Below are 19557 nucleotides of genomic sequence, written 5' to 3'. Positions count from 1 at the left end.
CCTTCCCCTCCCTGCCTCTTCTCACTACTGGCGAGGCCTGAATTTAGGCCTTGTATTTGCCAAGACAGCAGGCTGTAGTTCTCCCCTTCCAGAGTTCCAGTCCTAAGGGAGCTGGGGGAAGGAGGAAGCGAAACTACTTAGAAAGGAACTTGGCTGGGAAAAGAGTAATGCAAGAGATTTACAGCCTGATTCTGGGCTTGAGATGCAAAGTCTGGAAAAAAATGGAAAAGGTATCCATAATGTTCCAAGACAGCTCCATTAATCTAAAGAGGCCTCCTGGCACTAGGACACATGGCCTCGAACACATTAAGCAGGAAGCCATCTTAGGTGCACTGACCACTAGGCCACCAGGCCACATGATGAATGGCTGTTTTATATGAACAGTGACGTAACACGAAAATGACCACACAGCAATTCCCACAACCGCTATCATTATCCTCCCCAGATGACAGTGTAACTGCTAAAGAGGTATTGTGTGTTCCATCTTAATAATAATTAATATCATCAGTGCTTTTCATCCCAAAGGATCATAAGGCATTACAGACCGCATATACTTTATAAAGGAACCATTTCTAACAACATAGCCACCTGTTTAATAGCACATAAGAGGCAAGGCTACACAGGATTTTAGGACAGCAAGTGACGAGGAGTACTTCTAATTAACACTGCAGGGAGAAATCAGACAGGCAGAATGTCATTACCTGAGTGTGAATTTAACCATAACACCACGTCTAATAATCTGACTTTTCCGATCATCTTTAATGACCACAGGGAGTGTGGCCAGGACCTTTGTTTTGTATTTCATCCAAAAAAACATTGCCTCACGCAGCACAGCACAGCACAGCACGCCCTGCCTCCGTACACATTGGAATGCTAGTTCAGTGCTCTGCTGACAAAGGGAAGAGCACCATCAATGCTCCCTGCAGCACTTCAGGGCAGCGCTTCTACCACTTCCCTGAGAAAAGTAGTCCACCCGCACGCTAACCAGGTCGTTGAACTAGTCCCAGAGCCCACGGGTTGTCTTGTTCCTAGTGGACAAATGTCCACATCAGAAAAAACATCATGGGTAAAATTTTCCAAAGTGCCTAAGTTATATAGGCACTTGTGAAAATGTCTCCCCCTGACTAACTGCCCCCTCTTGTCTTCAGCCTCAAAAGAGAGGCCAAAGACCAAATGGGCCACAGAGGCTGAACTACTTCCTGGCCTCGAGAGCTGGTCCCTTTAGGGCAAAACCAAGGCATACTGGCTACAGAAACTTACACTACAATTTCCTGTGCTATACCCAATTTAGGGAGAGAGGAATTCAGTTTCCAGGATGATCTGGCACCCATCATCCACACTAGGTTTACTAAAATAATGTATACAATAATGGTAGAATTGGTGTATTATACATGCATTAATTCAAAATAGTCCCTGCAGTTTAGAGTAGCTAATGCCAATGTGTAGATCAATCAGATATTCACAGATTTATACTAAATATAAGAGAATTGGTTTCCCAGCAACCTACGCAACTTGGGCATCCATCAAAACCCAGGGAAGGCTGAGAAAATCAGCAAACATGATACTTTTTCTGGGGTATCCCAAAGAGAACAAGATGATTGAACAGTGCATTGGAATCTTCCCCAAATGTATCAAATTCGTACAGCGCTGGGGTTTGCAATTGCCCTCAGCAGAGAGAGAGTAAAGGCAGCTCATTAATAGTACTTGACACTGAAGATCTCTTATATTAAAAAGCATTGCAATTACTTAGATCAAAACTCTATATTATTCATAAGGTCCACATCTATTATGAAAATATTATTTATGCTACTATGGGGAAATGTAATAAATAAGGCAATAAACTCTTTCTTCCTCCAGGCCAAGACAGAATCTGTAGCTTGGAGCACTCTGTTTTCATCAGTCAGCGAGTCCGATGTCCCAGGCTCCATGTTGCATTCTTTCAGCCAATAAAGGAAGTCAAGGAAGGAGAGGCAGTAAGGAGAAGTCTTCCATTTGTATAAGGCAAATATCGCCCTACCCTTCCCCTCGTAAGCTCTGCAATGAGCCTCTCTGAAAGCATATGACATATCTATGTGCTTGGCAATAAAGTCTGTAAAATGGAGCTACTTTTGCACTCCCAGCTCAGCCCACCTCCTACCAAGTTGGCAAGAAGCTAACTTAACTGGTCTCAACTGGGCGTTACCTCCTTGCCAACTATGAAATAATTACAGGAGGCACGTAAACACACAACATGGTCTAGTGGGCTGAAAGCAGGCCGGGGAGCCAGCAACTCCGGGATCTAATCCAAGCTGCCACTGACTTGCCCTGGGACCCCGCACAAGTCAATTCCCCTTCTGCCTTTCCCCTTCTGTAAAATGGAGACAAGGATCCTTTGCTACCTGACAAGCGGCTGTGAGGAGTAATCAGTGTTTCTAGAGAGCTGTGAAGTACTAAGTATCTCTACCTGAGAAACCCAGAGCAGAACACCCCAAAGCTCCCAGATACCCTGCTTCCCTAAGGAACTTTGCCCTGCTCATTGTAAGGCATGTCCCTCCACCAAGCCTCACTCTGGCTTGTTGGACTCTGCCCCAGTGAACATGGGCTTGCAAATATTGTCCTAGATCAGGGGTCGGCAACGTTCGGCACACGGCTTGCCGTGTAAATAAAACTGGCCCGGCCCGCCAGGGTGCTTACCCTGGCGAGCCGCGTGCCGAACGTTGCCGACCCCTGTCCTAGATCATGGATGATATCTACTAATGTGCCCATCACCAGAGACTCTGGGTGCCTGTCCCCTGGTTTGCACAGGCTCTGCACCCTAAGTATAAGACCCACAGGACAGGGTACTGAGCTGCACTGAATGAGGCCTTATTGGAGACACCTGGAGCAAGACCTCAGCCTAGCTACATTTGTCTTTGATGTGTGAGGGCCCCAGCCATGCAAGGACAAGAATGGAAACTGCAGGCTGCGTAACACAATGCTTGGAACTGGGGCTGAGATCCTTTCCTGGGAGTTTCTCCCCCCTGTACTGGCAGCTTTCAAACCAGAGAGCAGTTACCTCCCCCGAGAATGCAGGCTGGTAATTCTGAATGGGACACAGGGGAAGGAAGGAAGGAAAACCCAGCTGAGCTCCCTTTCCTCTTAGGGAGCAGGGTGGAACGACTGTAACCAGCCAGCCTGGTTCTCACAGGGCCACCTCAACTGAGACCTACTCTCTGGCCTCACAGAGCTCGTCTGAAACATAGGTTGGGGGCATGAAGCCCATCCTGCTTCTTCTGCGTGCATGGAACCTGCCATGGCCGCAGGCCCACTCTACCCCATGCTTGACACTCCACATCAGTTACAGTGCTATGATGTAAAATGACTGATACTTTTAATACAAGGGGCCAGTCATTTATTTATTAGCTGGAGATGGGCTCTTCAGGCTGGGATGGATGCATTAAATCAACCGCATTCCCGGCCATTAAAAATTCATCCAATTCATAATGTAGGACGCCAGTAATTTCTTTATTAGTGTCAAGTGTGAGTTTTTTTTCCCCCCATGGTTTTTACTTTACTTCTTCACTTTCCTAAAGACTTTGCTCAGCCGAGGATTAGCTCAAATTAATCCCTCTAGTAGGAGGTGGAAGGGTGAGAGAGGATGAGATGAAGGAGGGAGGGAGGCAGGGACTTTGATTTCGTTTCAGTGTTGCAATTAGAAGGCAAACTTGCCATGTACGCTTTGGAGATTTAGCCACCTTCTCTGCCTTTTATCCCTACAGAGTCACGTAGATCTGTTATTTTACAATATAAAGGAAGTGGTTTTTTATTTTGTTTTTGAAAGAACCCTTTGGCCTGGCACAGGGTTAATAAGAAGGGATAGAATGGGATAAGGAAGGGCAATGCAGCTTCTGTTTACCATTTCCTATAGTACAAGAACAAGAAGACACTCCAGATTTAAAAGCCAGCACATTTAAAACCAATATTTTAATGTATCAATAACCTGGAGAACTACCGATGCAAGATATTAAGGCAAATAACTCAGTAAGACTCAAAAGGATTAGACGTTTCTCTGAAGAACGGGATGTGCAATTACATTAGTGGGCCTCTGGGTGCTACTGCAATGTAAATAATAAATAATTCACAATTTCCCGGGAGTAAAACAGCAAGAGCTCACAGACTTCACGGCACCAAGTGATCACTAGCTGGAGTCAGGAAGAAATCCCTACTACACTCCCCCTCAGTAAGAATACTATTGCATGACTGGGTGCACCCTCGTCAGCAGCACCCAACACTGGCCCCTGTTAGAGGTAGCAGACTGGATTAGATTCAGCTCAATTCTACCCTTGGGTCTGCCACTGGGTTGTTCCAAGTGCCTGCGGCATGTAGCATAGTGACAGACGCGGCATCCTCCATAGCCAAGTTTTGTTACATGATACAGGAGGCAGCCGCGTTCTTTACAAAAACTGTCTAGCTCATTTAGCAATCGGACTGGCTGAGCATTCACAGTCCATTCACACATCCTTTCCTAGGCCTCTGTGCAGGTCCATGGAACGCGAGTCCCCTTTGACACGAGGAGCTCTTTGGAGTGAACCTATTGCAATTGGGGAGAGCATCTTTCTACCCTGATCTCTGCCTGGGTTTCACCACTGGAACTGTGGGTTCTGTCATGTTCTGAAAATGCTGTTTTGAGGAGAAACCACTCCTGGGGTCTCTGTCTAAAAGCGGCATTGGAAATGGACAGTGCTTGTGACTGCTGATGAACCATCACCATTACATCAGCTCTAGGGTACCAGACTATACCTCCATTGGGAGAGGCAGTGCTACTAAAGATGCTCACACTATGTTGGGAGTAATAATTTTTCTAACCCGCACCTGGACTTGTCATTAATAATTGGTGTCTTTATTAGGAGCTTTAATTCAATTGCACTGCCAGCAGAGAGCATCTCCTTCAAACCAAGTCAACTCAGATCAGCTCTGGAAGACTTCACCCAACCATAACTCTTCAGCAGGATGTGATGTTATATCTGCAAAACCAACTCTCATTGGGTGGATTATACCAAGAGAGGATGACATTGTTTCCAAGCAACTCCTGGGACCTGGCAACTAGCTTCTACAAAATAACACTTTCTTGGGTACTACGACATTCCACAGCCACATCAGAGCATCCATGTACTACATGGGCATCATGGATCTGTAGGTACAGCAGGCAGGTCAAGGGTCTTTCAGAATGCTTCAGTTTTATAAGCCAAACCAAATTCAGGAAAAAGACACAATAAATAAATAGCTGATGGGTAAGTTCTCTCTCTATACAGACATACCATCTATTTTTAGAAATACCCAAAGCATAATTCACACAATCAATGTGCCATTAGGAGATCCTTCTAAAGCTTTCTTCATTATCACTGGCATCAGGGCTGCACGAGTTACCAATATACCCAGGACAAGCTGCTGTGTCACCATTATGCCAGGCGGAGAGGACGGAGCTCTGAGCCAGGACAGCAATGACTGATGAAGACCATTATGTCTTTCTGTGGCACAGACACCCACCTCAGCCCCAAGAACAGAGTGGAGCTGAGACAAATTCAACCGGACAGACATTACAAAATACCAATACGTAGGTGAGCGAATGATTAAACAGGCACCAATTTACAGCATGATAATCTCTCTCCTCCTTCTGTCACCTGCCCTATCCTTTCTTTCACACCCCACCACTCCCACATTGCCTCACAGTTTATGACCTGCCAGAATTGAAAATCCAGTCTCTCTTGCCAGTTCATGAAAACCCTTCACCCCACCTCTCACCCCCAGAAATTGCAGAGACAGCCATTTTTGACAGGTAGGGGCAATATGTGAAAGGGAAGCTGCCCAGGCTGCATGTCAATGTGCCTGCTGCCATTGCTGGGCTTGCATGGGAGGGGTGGGCATGGGGAGGGTGGTGCCAGAACTGGCAAGCGTGCTCAGCAGAAAGTAGAAAATTCACAGGTGCAAAGTTATCTGTGAGCAGAGGCGTCTGATAAGTGGGTGTGAATGTACGTGTGAGAGCACATGCATTGGTGAGTGAGTGCCTGTAGCTAATCCAGCTACGGTTTTATACCATGCCTGTCACTACAGTATACGAGTGAGCATGCATATGTACGCAAATCAATATGTACGTCGGAGGGTGTAGAAGTAAGGATGATGGGTATGTGATTGCAATACATGGGTGGGACAGACTACATATAAATGAGTGTCACAGGTGTGCAAATGAGTGTGCAGGTAAAGTGTGGATGTGCCCAGGGTGGCAAGTGAGTATATAAACATCCTTGCTGCAGCCAAGTAACTTTCAAGTTTAATCATTATTCTCATGTGGAAGAGTTTGCTCCCATACTGCTGAAGTGGGAAGGATCAAACTACCCTTTCCTTGATGGACAGACAGGGCTTCTGATGAGCGACAGCAGCCTGCAGTGCTAGAGCCTCTCCGGCCCAATAGGAAATATGCTGAAGGCCTTTCTTTGCTTTGCTTCTTCGTACAGCTTACAGGCCCCCTTCGTAGAGCTTTGGCTCCGTTCTAAAATCACCTCAGGCAAGCCGACACTAGCTGTCACCTTTGGACATGCCAGGATTAAAGGGGCCTCAGGAGTGACTCTGGGGCCAGAGGATGTGCGTTTAGGGGAAGACTTTGCTCATTGTTTGATGTCTGTATGTGGGTCTCGTCCCTTCATGAGCATTGTCTCCCTGCTGGCAGGTCAGTGTCAGCAGCACATAACTGAGTTATGGCTGAGTTAATGGTTTGTTTTCTAATGGAATTGGATTCGCTGCACTCAGGAGCGTGGCTTCCGGATGCAGCATCACCCGCCACAGATGTGCTGTCAGCTTCAGTTCCTGGTGCGGGCTGGCGTTGAGCTTTGCTGCCTTTGATCTGTTTTGTTGCTACAAACATCTTCGATAAACACACATTAAAATAACAGTGGTAGGATCTAACTCCCTCAGAGCCCATCCTCACAGCTGCAGGAGGTGATTTGCTTGTATGTAAATAGAGACAGCATGTGTGTCACATTAGGAGTAGGGCGGGCCTGTCCCACCAGGCACTGCATTATTGGCTACCACAATGCCTTGCAATGCCTGCAGGGTTTGGGCAGAAACAGGCAGGACAGGAATCTTCCTCCTTAATTGTTTGGCTTCTCCTGAATGGATCCATGTAGAAACACCTGCAGTGGCCAACAGTCCTGGTGTACGTGGGCAGAATGCACCTGCCAGCCATTCCACTGCAGCCTGCTACTCCTTTGGTTCAATAGCAAGCTGATGGCCCATGGCAGGAAAGGCAGAAGACCAACTCCCAGCGGTGTTAATCCTGAGGGTCAAATTGCAACTCAGAAAAGCTCTTGAATGGGTCTGGATGGTCAGTCTGCCACTGAGATTGGTTTGACTTCTCAGCTCTGGCATTTGTTGCCATTTCTCTCTCCCTTCCTCCCCTGGGTGAATGGGATGGAGAACAAATGCTTACAGATAAGGAATACTGGAGAATGCAGCAGAGAGAGAGAAACCAGCTGAGAGCTGACCATAGGTAGAGAGAGCTGGATGGACAAGCCAGTGACCAAAAGGACCTTTCCTTTCAGCTGTCAGTCAGGAGAAGGAGGCAGAGGACGCGGGCATGAAGGGATGAGTGGGGCCCTGCGCTTTCCTCATTCTGCCACTCTGCACTGCTCAGTTCTGCTTCATTGCCTGTGGGGTTTGAACATTAAAATCTGTTCCCAAGAGACTGTCGTTAGCCCTTGGCATTCTAAGCAGTTTCCAGCAGAGACTACTCTGGAGCGGGGGGTGGGGTTTGCAAGGTTGGAAAGCAGGATTCTAGTTCAGGATCACAGAGGTTTTCCAGCTGCTAGAAGGCGAATGTTGAGGTCAGGATTTTTGCATGGAGCCAAGCCAGAAACCTCCTAGACATAAGTGCTGAAGAGATGGAAGAGACTTATTAGATCTACTCCTCCACCCACTTGTCAATGTAAGATCGCCTATGTTTTGTGTAAATAACTCTAGAGACAGGGTTTCCACTACTTCCCTAGGAAGACATGGTCTCCACCCCACCTCCGAACCTGACAATCAGGGTGGGGCAGCAGCCATCAGTGAGAACTCTTGTCCAGGGAAGCTCAAGAGGGTTTCTGGCAGTGGAAAGGCTGGCGGCTGGGCAGCAATGGGGAGGCAGACAGAAAAAGTGCTTACTGTGGGTAGGGGGATGGAGCACTCTGCAGCAGTCTGATCTAGAGGTGACAAAGACATCGACCATAGTAGCTAAATTCACACCCAAGAGAAACGAGCACAGACTCCTAGTCAGATCTAGATGGACAAAGGTGCTTTGACCAAAGCTATTCTTTTATCCTTCAAAAGCAGCTGGGAATCTAACCCGACCTTCAAGTTGTGAGCGGAGGTCATAAAAAATGAACACAGCCTCAAACTGGAGGCATGGCATCAACTCAGTCTCATCATCCTGCTGCTTCCCCCTCTCCCCATAAACACTTCACTCTAACCCACCTCACTTTCATCTATGCCCCACCCTCATCTAAACTCTGAGACACCTGATCGCTCTCCCTGGGTTGGTGGAGATGGAGATGCTCAATTAGGTGTTATCTGCATACTGAGAAGGCCTCAGCTCAAACCTCCCCACTAAGTCCCCTAATGACCTCAGACACACATGAATCATGAGGGATGGCAGCATAGAATGCTGATGTACCCCACAAGAAGGCGCCACAGCCAAACCTCAGAGAGAAGTGAAGGGAACTCGAGTCTTTGGGAAGGTAAAGGCTTTTCCGAAGGAGCAGAGAGCGGGGTCAGTGCTTGTGTATGTGAGTGTCAGGAGGACTTGCAAGGGGTTCTGAGAGGGGATTCAGTCTACTCGGAGGCTATGTCTACTATAATTCAGTTACTCTGGGCTGCTCAGAGTTAAAGGGCCTCTGTCATCAGCTCAAAATTTACATTTGGTGGAAATATTTTTTTCCAAACCCTACCTGCCCCCAGGAATGTTTCCTCTTCTATTAGCAGTGAAAACAGTTGTTTTCATACAAATAAACTGCGAACATTTGCAACCGAAGATGTGCATCTTGGAGAACCTGGGAGCAAAACTGATTACAAGCAAAATGGAATGGATTTAGTCAGTTTCCTTTGTCCAAGCTAAAGAAAATACAACTGGTGAATGAAGAGCATCAGCAGTGAGAGGAAAACTGGATTTTTAAAAATCCTCTCCCATTTCGACTCTCTAGTGTTATTAGAGACATAGGGGAGGAAATCCGTTTGTTTAAAGAGTATGATTTTTGAATGGATCACAGATTCCCTTTCAAACTGCACTCCAAATGCAAAATAAAGAGAGAGTGATGTGCGGAAAGGCTGCTGATGGTGTCTTTATTGTGTGATTTGCCTTGGTTTTTCTGAAGTACTTCTTTTTAGCCGATTACCATGTATTTACAGTTAGCGTAATTATATCTAATTACTTAATTAGTGTGAATACGTGTAATTACTAACTTCGAATATGCAATTATGTCAGGGCAGCCTGTAATAAATGCGGTTGTAAAAAAAACCCTCATTAGCACTCTATAGAAGGACATCGGCTCCGCCCACATGGTGAATGCATCGCAGTGCTAAGGCTGCACCAGTCCCGACAGAGGAAAACAAACCAAACAACCGTCGTGCCCAGTCTGCAGCAGCAGCAACAAAATCAAAGAAGGCTCTGAATGACTCCAACATCGCTGTTTTTACTGAGGCCAGAGCGTCCTGTTCCGAGAGAGCAGCCCCGACTGACCCTTCACCCCAGACGCAAACTGAGAAATGCCTGAGTTTCAGAAAAGTTCGGATCCCTTTTTGGAAAGTATTTTTCATTTTCGAGGCCTTTTCTTCCTAGTTTTGCCCTGGAACAGTCTCAGAAAAGCCAGTTTTCCTCAAGAACGATTGCTCCCTGGGATACTGCTGTTCTGACAAAACAGGAAGCCAACTGAACGTTAGCTACCGTGCTTGCATAGAACCTGATGGTACAGACTCAAGAGATTCTAATAAATAATCTCCTCAACATAGCCGGTGCTTATTACCATTATCAAAAGCAAGGTCAGCCTCCAAACCTTTTCATCCAAAACATCTCTGAAGCTTTTAGATCTAAGAAATGTCCAGCTTCTTCCATCACCCACCTGGAATCAGAGTCAGGGGGCAAAATGGATCCTTTTTAGTCTGGTGGGGACTGGCAAATTGGAGCTAGAGTGGAAAGTCTCCATTGCTGTCAACAAGCACAGCTGTTCATGGTCAAAACAGTGACATTTGGTCCCTCCCACCAGCATCTGGGCACCGCATCAGCGTTAATGTCTCTTGGGCAGACACTTGCCATTTTTTCTATCGTGTGGTTAATTTTTGTAGCAAACTGCAGTTTCCTGCCCACAGGAACCGATTGCCGTTTTCAGGAAATGTTGGAGGGTAGAATGAGTCACATTTTGCTTCAGTACCAGCATCACTCATGGGATGGAACCTTCTGACCCACTGCACACTGAATTCTGATGAATTCCCTTCCATACGGTGCCCTAGCCCAAAACAACGTAAATGCATTTTAGAAAAGAAACACAACTATTTCCAGATGACAGTGAAGGCACAGATTCATCCATGCCTATTGCTCTTCCGATACCCTGAGATCTCAGTAAGCAGATATGCCCACCTGATCCCTATTTCGTGTCCCAGAAAAAAGGGACTCTATATTGCCGCCAATTCTTCTGAGATCAACATGCCCCATCTTAAATCTGACACTCAGCTTAACTCCCTGCAGGGGAGTGAGAACTACTGAAGCTGAAGCTTTTATTTATTAACAAAATGCATCCTTCCAAGCCATGGCGCTGACCGGTGCACATGGAGTTATGGCTGGAAGGAGCAGAGGGAATGGCAAAGAGCAGAGCACGAGGTCCCAAAGTGTCAATATGTCCCAACACAGGGACAGGGTGGCACATTTGTTTCCAGGCCCTTTCCCCAAACCCACATCTAGGAAGGGAAGAATGACTCTTCCCTTCCGTCTCTCTAATTCTGGAAGCAGCAGCAAGTAGGTGAGTGAGAGAAAGGCCCTGGTCTCAGGAGTTCCCAGAAAATCACAGGTAAGAGAGAGAGCTCCAGCATCCTTCATCCTATTGACAGGGAAAAAAACCCAGCACGTCCATAGTCAGAAGCAAACGTCTGTCTCCTCGCAGACAGCAGTAATTAATGGGTCTGTAAGAGTACCCCCCGCAGGACAGGTTTGTGCAGAAGCAGCAAGAGGGGGCAAAGCTTAGCAGGCAGCAAGCCACTTTCCATATTTCATCTGCAATTCCATTATGCAGAACTAAGTGGCTGGGAATAAACATCCATCATTCCCGCATGATAAGCGATGTTTGTTAGTGCAGAGGGTGACGGAAATCTATATCACACCAATGTACTATTAATACTGCATTAAGCACAGAGAGTTTTCTCTCCTCACTGTAATTCAGTAACAGGTGTCTGCGTGTCCTCAGCCCAAACACCCGGTGTCACAGCCAACCAGGGAGGAGGACCAAGCTAAAGAAAGAGAGAAGCCACGTTCCAGTGTCTATAGATGATACGTTAACAAAACCTGTATGTGAACCTGGGCTCTACAGGTTATGTGGGGGTGAATGCCATTGCTAGCGATGGGCTTCATAGTCTAATATCCAACTAGTGGATTTAGCAGGAAGGCAGTGATCAGAAGGGCAGGGGCTAACTGGCACTGGTATGTCCAAGCATTGTACCAGCCCCTTTTCTGGATGGACTCTGCTGGGTATTAATAGGCTTGCCTATCTAAAGGGTTTCACCTCTCCTTCACAGAAGAAAGGGGGAGGAGGGAGAAATATTTTAAGAGGACCAAACCAGAGGTCCAATGTGTAAAATGCTGGGTGAATGGGAACAGTCACTCACCTCCAGCCTGACCCAACACGTCAAATGAGGGCTGGGCAGAACAGCTTGGGTAAAATAAAAACCAAATGGAAGCTCCAAAGAGTCTGGTTGGTTTTATTTATTGTAAAGGTGAACTATAATACTTTCCAGGGCTCAGGCCACACTGCTACTGAAGTCACAGGTCTGAATAAGAGCTGCAGGATTGGGCCCTAAAATATACTAAACTAATGCCAGAAACATGGAACCCTGCAGATGATTCCAGGTAGGTAAGCAGAGAGGCAAGTGCTTTCCCTGTAATCTGTTGTGCGTGTATTTATTGACAATGTTATATTCTCCCCATGTGATATTCTCCCCATGTGGCCCAGTTAAATGATCCAGATTCCAGCCCCTCATGGTTCTGCTGCATATTGAACTTTTCAGATCTTAATCAAATGGAACCCGTGAAACTTTCGGACCAAATTCTGCTGTGATTTACTTCCTGGGCAGCCCCACAAAACTCAGAGTAAATTGAATCCTTTGACTTTCAACCACCACTACTACAATGGTGCTTAGTACACCAACCATTTTGGTGTATATGAAAGACCATAGATTACAGAGATGAGAGAGAGAAAGCAGAGAATCAAAGCCATCAGAGTCTGTAAAGTGTTTTGAGATGAGGTGCTATAAGAAATATAAAACATAAATATGATACAGAAATACCACACTATTTGGCTCCTTCTGCCTAACCAAAACACTCCACCCCATCCCTGTACAAACAGACCAAAAGAAATACATTAAAATACAAATCAAAGGGAAAGCCAGGCACAGTAACTGGATACACCCCATTGCTCTGGTGATTGAAGTGCAACAAGCAACAGTCCAGGATTGGAGGTCCAGCTCATGTTTCTCTCTATCAGTTCTTGTGAGTGTCAGCGATAGGACCAGCCCTTGACATCTCAGCAGGAGGGGAAAGGGATGCTGTTCGGGCTTATCTGATTGCAAAAGAGGAAGCCATGGAGAACCAACTTCTTGCCTAATGTTCAGTACTGGGTAAATTTCTAACGGTTTGGAAGTTTGATTCCTACGAACACCTTAAAGCTCAGTGGCTGACTCAAATTTTTCCAGCCTCCCGGGTTGGCAAAAACAGACTGGAAGTCTGGCTCTCCAGCAAGATCCCTGGTACTTCCTGCTTCTGGTCAGCCCGGAAAGATAGTGACAATAACTTTCCTTGTGACATTTTGTTACATCCAATCCTGACTTGAACCAAGAAATGCAAAATATTCCAAGAACCTGAACAGTAACTGGAGTGGGGGGTGGTTGCTTCTAGGAATTGGCAAAGGCTGAGGGTGCAGTGAGAGGTTTGTATCTGATCCACTGACTGTGAATAGGCTCCACATATTGAGGGACAGTGGCCCGGGAAGCAGTCGTGGTATGTGGTGACCAAGAGTGCATCTTTTTTAATAGCCCTTCACTTTTACTATCAGAGTTTATGAGGGCTCCCGCTAAGCTGGGATGGACAGTTTATCACCTCGTGTGGAAGATATTTGCTATTTAATGGATTTTGCTCACAATGCAGATTTCAAGCTTTTCAGAGGCCCCCCTGAGTGTAAGAAATGAAGTGTCTGAATCTGTTGCTCTCCTGCTCCAAGTGTTTTCTGTGTATCTGCCCTACCTGTAGACACTGCTGTGTTTGCCCTTTGGGCTGCAGGTTGTTCAAGGAGGCAGTCCCGCTGCTATGAGGGTACGGAATTGTTGGAGAAGGAAGGGTAGATGCATTCTTATCACACATAGGAAGCAGGTCTCTCTAATGCCTTGTGCTCTCAAGTTGCACTGGCTCACGCCTCTGGTACAGTGCCCAAAGCAAACGTCTGCAGGCTCCATTCTAGGCTGTCTCTGTCCTGAATGGGGAAGGTGATTAGCGGGTGGTGGTAGGAAGATGAAAGTGGAGTGGAGGGTGAGGGTGAGGGTGGGAATTCTCCTTCTGAAGCACCTTCATGTATGTTGTGATTTTTGAAACCTGAGATTTACCTTGGGGTTCACTTTCATCTCTGGACCATACAAGACCCACTACCCTCCCCCACATCCTCTTCTTCCTTTACCTCTTCCTCCTCATCCTTCTTTCCCCACCCACTTCTCTTCCCCCACCCCTGCCCCCATTCTTGTCCTCACGTAAGCAGAAGGATCCAGCTGAATAAAGCACTCACATGTGTCTGGCTTGTGGCAGTTGTGGCCTTGCCTGAAGTACTGGGGGTTCTCGATGACGGGGATACGGGTCATGCCGATCACCACCGTGTCCGGGCCAGCATCCAGCGACGAGGGTGTGGTGATGCCATGGTTGATATGATGGAGGGGGCTGGCAGAATCCTCCTCCCCGCTGATCACTGCCACGGGACCTAGAGCCATCACACACAAAAACATCAGACAACACAATGAAGAGACAAGCGGCCCAGATCCCTGTGTGGTTCTTCTGTTCACTGTTACATACAGTTCACCCAGGTTAGTCGCGTCAGCTGGACAAAGACTAATCTAACCTCCTGAACAGGATTAATTATCCTGGGAGTCTCCCAGACAATGCACAGGTCCTGGGGAGAGCCCTTTCCATTCACCATTCCGGTGAGCGAGCCAGATTGAATCCTGGAGACCAAAGTCCTCTCCCTCCAGAACTACAGCACAGGCAGCAACAGAACAGGCTTCAGCCCTGCCCTGGAGGGCTACCGGCTTTAGGCCCTGCAGGACAGTTCAGCCTCTGTGGTGTTCATATACTACAGTGCTGGGTGTGATATGAGAACCGAGAGATTAAACTGGGAACCGAAAGCGCAGACTGGAGAAGCAGCATTCACAAATAGGGCTTCCTGGGTCACACGCTGTGCTCAGATGACATTTCCCTCTCACCACCCATGTACACCTCCACCTTCCCTCTTTCCCTGCCTGCATGCACACAACCACTCGATCCAGCTGATGTGCTTGGGAACCTGTGATCCATAGGAGTTAATCCTGAGTGAATCGCACAGTGATGGAAATGCACCCCGCTCCTTCCTAACTGTGTAATGAGCAATCCACACCCTCTCCACCGGAGCCCCTCCGAAGCCAGAGCATTCACAGACAGCGGGAGAAGAAAAACAGCCAGTGCTCTCTGACTGCAATCCAGGGGAATCCCCCCAACCTTCTCCACCTGCCATCAACTTGTTGGGCTGCTCTTGCCTGAGAAGAGGCTGCAGGAGGATTTTCCCACTGGCAGAGCTTCTCCTTGCTGGCACTCCACAGTGTTGGCTTCTCCCCGCTCCGCCTCTCTCCGCCTCTGCCACAAGAACCCACAGCCAGCACCAGGAGCGAGCCCCAAGCACAGTGCAGAGCCAGGCAGCAATTGGAGCACGCTTTGGGCTGAGCTGTAATAGGCTCAGGAGAGTTCCTCCTCCCCATCGTCTCTAATTTGACTGGTGCCATCTCAAGTCCTTTTTAACTCCCAGTTCCCCCATCTGCTGCTCACGTCCAGGGATGCTTTATCGATCTCGCCACTCGGTCACACTGCTGGGCAGCAGGACTAATGGAGAAGCCCGGAGTCTCTCTCCACGCTGGCCTTCTAAGCCGAGGCTGACACTTGTCACCCAGTGGGAACTGCATGGCGGGTGAGCCATTGTAGCAGCCCGCACAGTAGACCCTTACACACAAATAGTTCCCTCCCTTCTCCCAACGCACCCACATCCGCAATCACCTTAACACCCCAAACACCGGTCCCCTCTCCTTCTCAGACACCCCAAAATACTTCACCATCCGTGTACACCTCCCTGCCCTTTCACAAACCGCCCCCTCCAAAACACCACATGTACACACCCCTCCAACCACTCACGCTAACACTGCCAAATGGGCACACTCAAACTCCCCTCAGACACCCTAATGGCCCAAACACTGCAAACATACAGCCCACTTCCTGCAAACACAGACCCCCTCACATCCAAGCATGCACATGCACACACACATCCAAATCCCAGAGTACGGCTGCTCTAACCCCGCCCCAACACACACCCATTTTCATACGCAAAAGGATGCCCTGAAGAAAGGGACAGGTGACCTAATAGCCAAGGTCCAGATTCTCAAACCCATGAATATGTTACAAACCTCAGTCACACCCTGATTTTTACAGCCCCAGTTGTAAAACTGCCCATCAGATTTCATGACGGAAAGTTCTCAAGGCCAGAAAACCGCACAGGACTTCAGAGGCCAGGAGGGATCATTATGAAATGTTCTTTCCACAAGCCCCATGATCACATCCATCATTTCCCCATGCCGCTGGTAAAGCCGAAAACTGCAAGCTTCAGCCACCTGTCTTGCATGAATGGGAAACTGTGAGGAGCTTGGGAATGAGAAGACTCCAACACAAGCTTTTGCAAGGACGCACTCCTCAGCACCCTAATCAAACACACTGCAATTTATTCAGACACCGAGGAAAGAAAAATCCCAGCCATCTGGTGATGCGTCTCTGCTGTTTTCCGGAAGCTACCAGGGGCTAACAGAAGGTTAAGCCAAGATGAGCAGAGCTGCTCCACCTTCTACCTGCGCCGAGTAGAAAATGTCTCTCTCCTGTCACTAATCTATTGCTAATTGCACAATTACTTTATTATGTAGTGCTAGCAACAAAGAAGAGAGTCTTGAAGTCATTTTACTCTCTTGGAGCTTCTGAGAGGATCCAGAGAATATGTGCTTCATTCAGACATTCTGACTGCATTCATTTAGTCTAATTTCTCAGACTTCAAGTACTGTTTGTTCTTCCGAGTGGAACATAATAAAGTTATTGTGTAATTAGCAGATTCCTGGCAGGTGTTTTACTCACAAGAAAGAAGTCTCTCCCTTTACTGTGAGTTCCTTTTGGCAGGTTCTCGCCTTCTGTCAGGGCCCAGATTACTCTCAGCTCCTGTGATGTTACAGAAAACACAGCGGAATTCAGCTCCCCAGCAAAATGCCTGCGTTAAGACTACAGCTATTGTGTTTCTCCAAACACAATAAACAAAAAGCAATTTCAGTCTGAATGACTTATTTTAGATGAAGAGAACACCACCACCACCACCACACACACACCACTCCCGCCAAAGAAAGAACAAAAGCAAAGTCTTTTTCATGGTAGGTGTTTCCTCTGTCACAAACTGCACTGAGAAGTGAACATAACATGATGTCTGTCTCTGCAAAAAATCTGGTCTACTATCCTAGTATATGGCGCTTGTATCTTGATCGACATGTTTTCTGTATCCTGCACCCTTAAATGTAGAAATGTCACCCTCCCGCCTGCAGAGAGTCTATGAAAGTCCCACTTCCCCCTATGGCAGTGGCAGAGGCCAACTGACAACCTCACGGGTCTCTCCAGGCAGCAGGATGTTTGGATTTAGGGGAGCTGATGGAAGTGCTGGGCAACTGATAGGAAAACCCATCCTCAGGAGATTCCAAGCGTGCCTCCCAGAGCAATGAAGCCTGGATAATGTCTCAAAGGTGGGATTAGCACCAAACTTTTGGGACCTGTTCCAAACTGAGCACATCTTTGAACCTTGAGAGCTTCACCCACCTTTAATGATTCGTAACAATTCACTGATGCTGTGCAATTCATTTGCCAAACCAGACAAAATCGGAACATTAGTACACTCTTGACTAAGCTGATGAGGGCTGGGGGGGCACAGGGGCAGGAGAAAAGGGAGGGGACAGTAACCAAGATTGCCCTAGGGGCAGGTTGAGATCAACTGATCCAGCAACAGACTTGCGATACTGCACTAGCCAACATAACGAAGCTGATTGTACACGACAATACACTTAGTTCAGGCAGCTCCACAGAACACAAGAGGCTGCCTGCTGAGGGGAGCATGCCTGATGACTCCCTGGCTAATGTTAACCTAACCAGGTCAGCACTGAGGTCTTCAAACTGGTGCTCCTATCCCTCAGGTTGAAGGTGGGCTTCAAACTGAATCCCAAGAAGGCAGAATGCAAAAGAGGCAGAGAAGAACCATAGGCATTAACGATGGACAAGACCCATTACAGTAGGTCACATCAAGCCCATTCAACCACCCCATCAATGTAAGGCTGTCCCATTTAAATGTCTCAAGCAATGGGGCTTCCACCACTCCCCTTTGGACACTAGAATCTTATGGCCTTACCTCACTGGTAGGAAGTGTTTCCTGAGAGTCGCTCAGCAGTTTCCTTCTCTTCATTCCATCCCCACTGCTCCTACTTCAAGCCCTTTTCGAATGCTCCCCAAAATACCTCATGCTCCTTGATCTTTACAACCTTCAAAGGTCTTTGTGGATTTCACTCTCAGGTAATTCCCCATAGCAGGCTGTCACCCATGCCAACTCTCTTTCTCCAGGCTCAGCCCACTTCCTCCACTTTCGCTTACTCTTCCATACATTGGCATTTCAGTCAGGCCAAGTCCACTCTACAGAGTTCTGTCAGCATACCTATGTCAGTTGGGGGGTGGGTGAAAAAACCACAGCCCCTAGCTGACAGCTATGCCAGCAAAAACCCCAAGGCAGACACAGCTGTGCCGACAGAAGCAGAGCTAACATTGTTGCGGGAAGCGGTGCAACTCTGTTGACAGAAATACTCCTGTTGTAGACATAAGCTGCATCCACACTAGAGGGCTCTGACAGGATAGCTGCCGGCAAAGCATCTGTAGCCTGGACAAGGCCTCAGTCTAAACCAGGGGTCTTAAACTCAGTTTACCTTAGGGCCAGTGCCAGTCCTCAAATCCTCCTTGCGGGCCAATAATGTCACTGAAGATGGTGTTCAGAAAAGAAAACGTTTATATTATATTTTTTATTTTGAATTTCTTAGAACTAATGAAACTGTCATACAACTTTATACAATTCTTCGCCTGCCAGAGAGTTTATAGTGTTTGCCAGACACCTGGCAATGCTTCAGTTCTGTCAATTTGTTGATGTTTGGCCTCAGTGACTGAGCAGTTGAAACCTTCAGGATTGAGCAAGGTGTGCATCAGATAGTTGTGTTCGGTATTTTGACTTGTTTATATTCATTGTGGAAAAAAGTGACACTGCCTCCATGGCTGACTCTGCCCGGCAACTAATGATGCTGTCTCCATGCCTGATTCGGCCCGGCGACTAGTGATGCTATCTCTGTCCCTCTCCCCCAGACAGAGGCAGGCATCTGTCCTCCACAGGCCGCAATGGGGAGGTTCTCGGGCCGCAGATGGCCCATGGGAGACCCCTGGTTTAAACAGAGAACATTCTTTGGTTAGCACCCCGAATGGACCTAGTGTTTAAAAGGGGGCTGTCAGGGATCCCTAAGTGCCAGTTAAGTGTTTTCATGTCCCAAGGCAGTAACGTGATGTGGTGGTAGGGCACACATCAGGGTAAGTGAGCAGGAAGGGTGGCTAAAAGTCATTAGGATTACACCTGGTCTACACTTAAACGGTTTGCAATGATGTCTATATTGCAGGGATCGGACGGCAACCTTTGGCACGTGGCCCACCAGGGTAAGCCCCTTGGCGGGCCAGGCCGGTTTGTTTACCTGCCGCATCTGCAGGATTGGCCGATCGCAGCTCCCACTGGCTGCGGTTCGCTGCTCCAGGCCAATGGGGGCTGCGGGAAGCGGCGGCCAGCACATCCCTCGGCCCGCGCTGCTTCCAGCAGCCCCCATTGGCCTGGGACGGCGAACCGCGGCCAGTGGGAGCTGCAATGGGCCGAACCTGCGGACGCGGCAGGTAAACAAACTGGCCTGGCCCGCCAGGGGGCTTACCCTGGTGGGCCG

General features: G+C 47.8%; 1 protein-coding gene across 3 annotated transcripts in view; it reads right to left on the bottom strand.

Annotated features, from left to right (window-relative positions):
- The window catches only part of NTRK3 (neurotrophic receptor tyrosine kinase 3), a 332474-nt gene that overhangs the window by 114160 nt on the left and 198757 nt on the right, over positions 1-19557 (bottom strand). For all 3 annotated transcript variants that reach the window (XM_034783964.1, XM_034783962.1, XM_034783963.1), the window contains exon 12: positions 14019-14207. In XM_034783964.1, the coding sequence (XP_034639855.1) occupies positions 14019-14207 (189 nt within the window). The remainder of the gene's footprint in view (positions 1-14018; positions 14208-19557) is intronic.

The sequence above is a fragment of the Trachemys scripta genome, chromosome 10 (genome assembly GCF_013100865.1).
Source record: "Trachemys scripta elegans isolate TJP31775 chromosome 10, CAS_Tse_1.0, whole genome shotgun sequence".
Taxonomy (NCBI): Eukaryota; Metazoa; Chordata; order Testudines; family Emydidae; genus Trachemys; species Trachemys scripta.
This window is presented reverse-complemented; position numbering and strand designations above follow the sequence as displayed.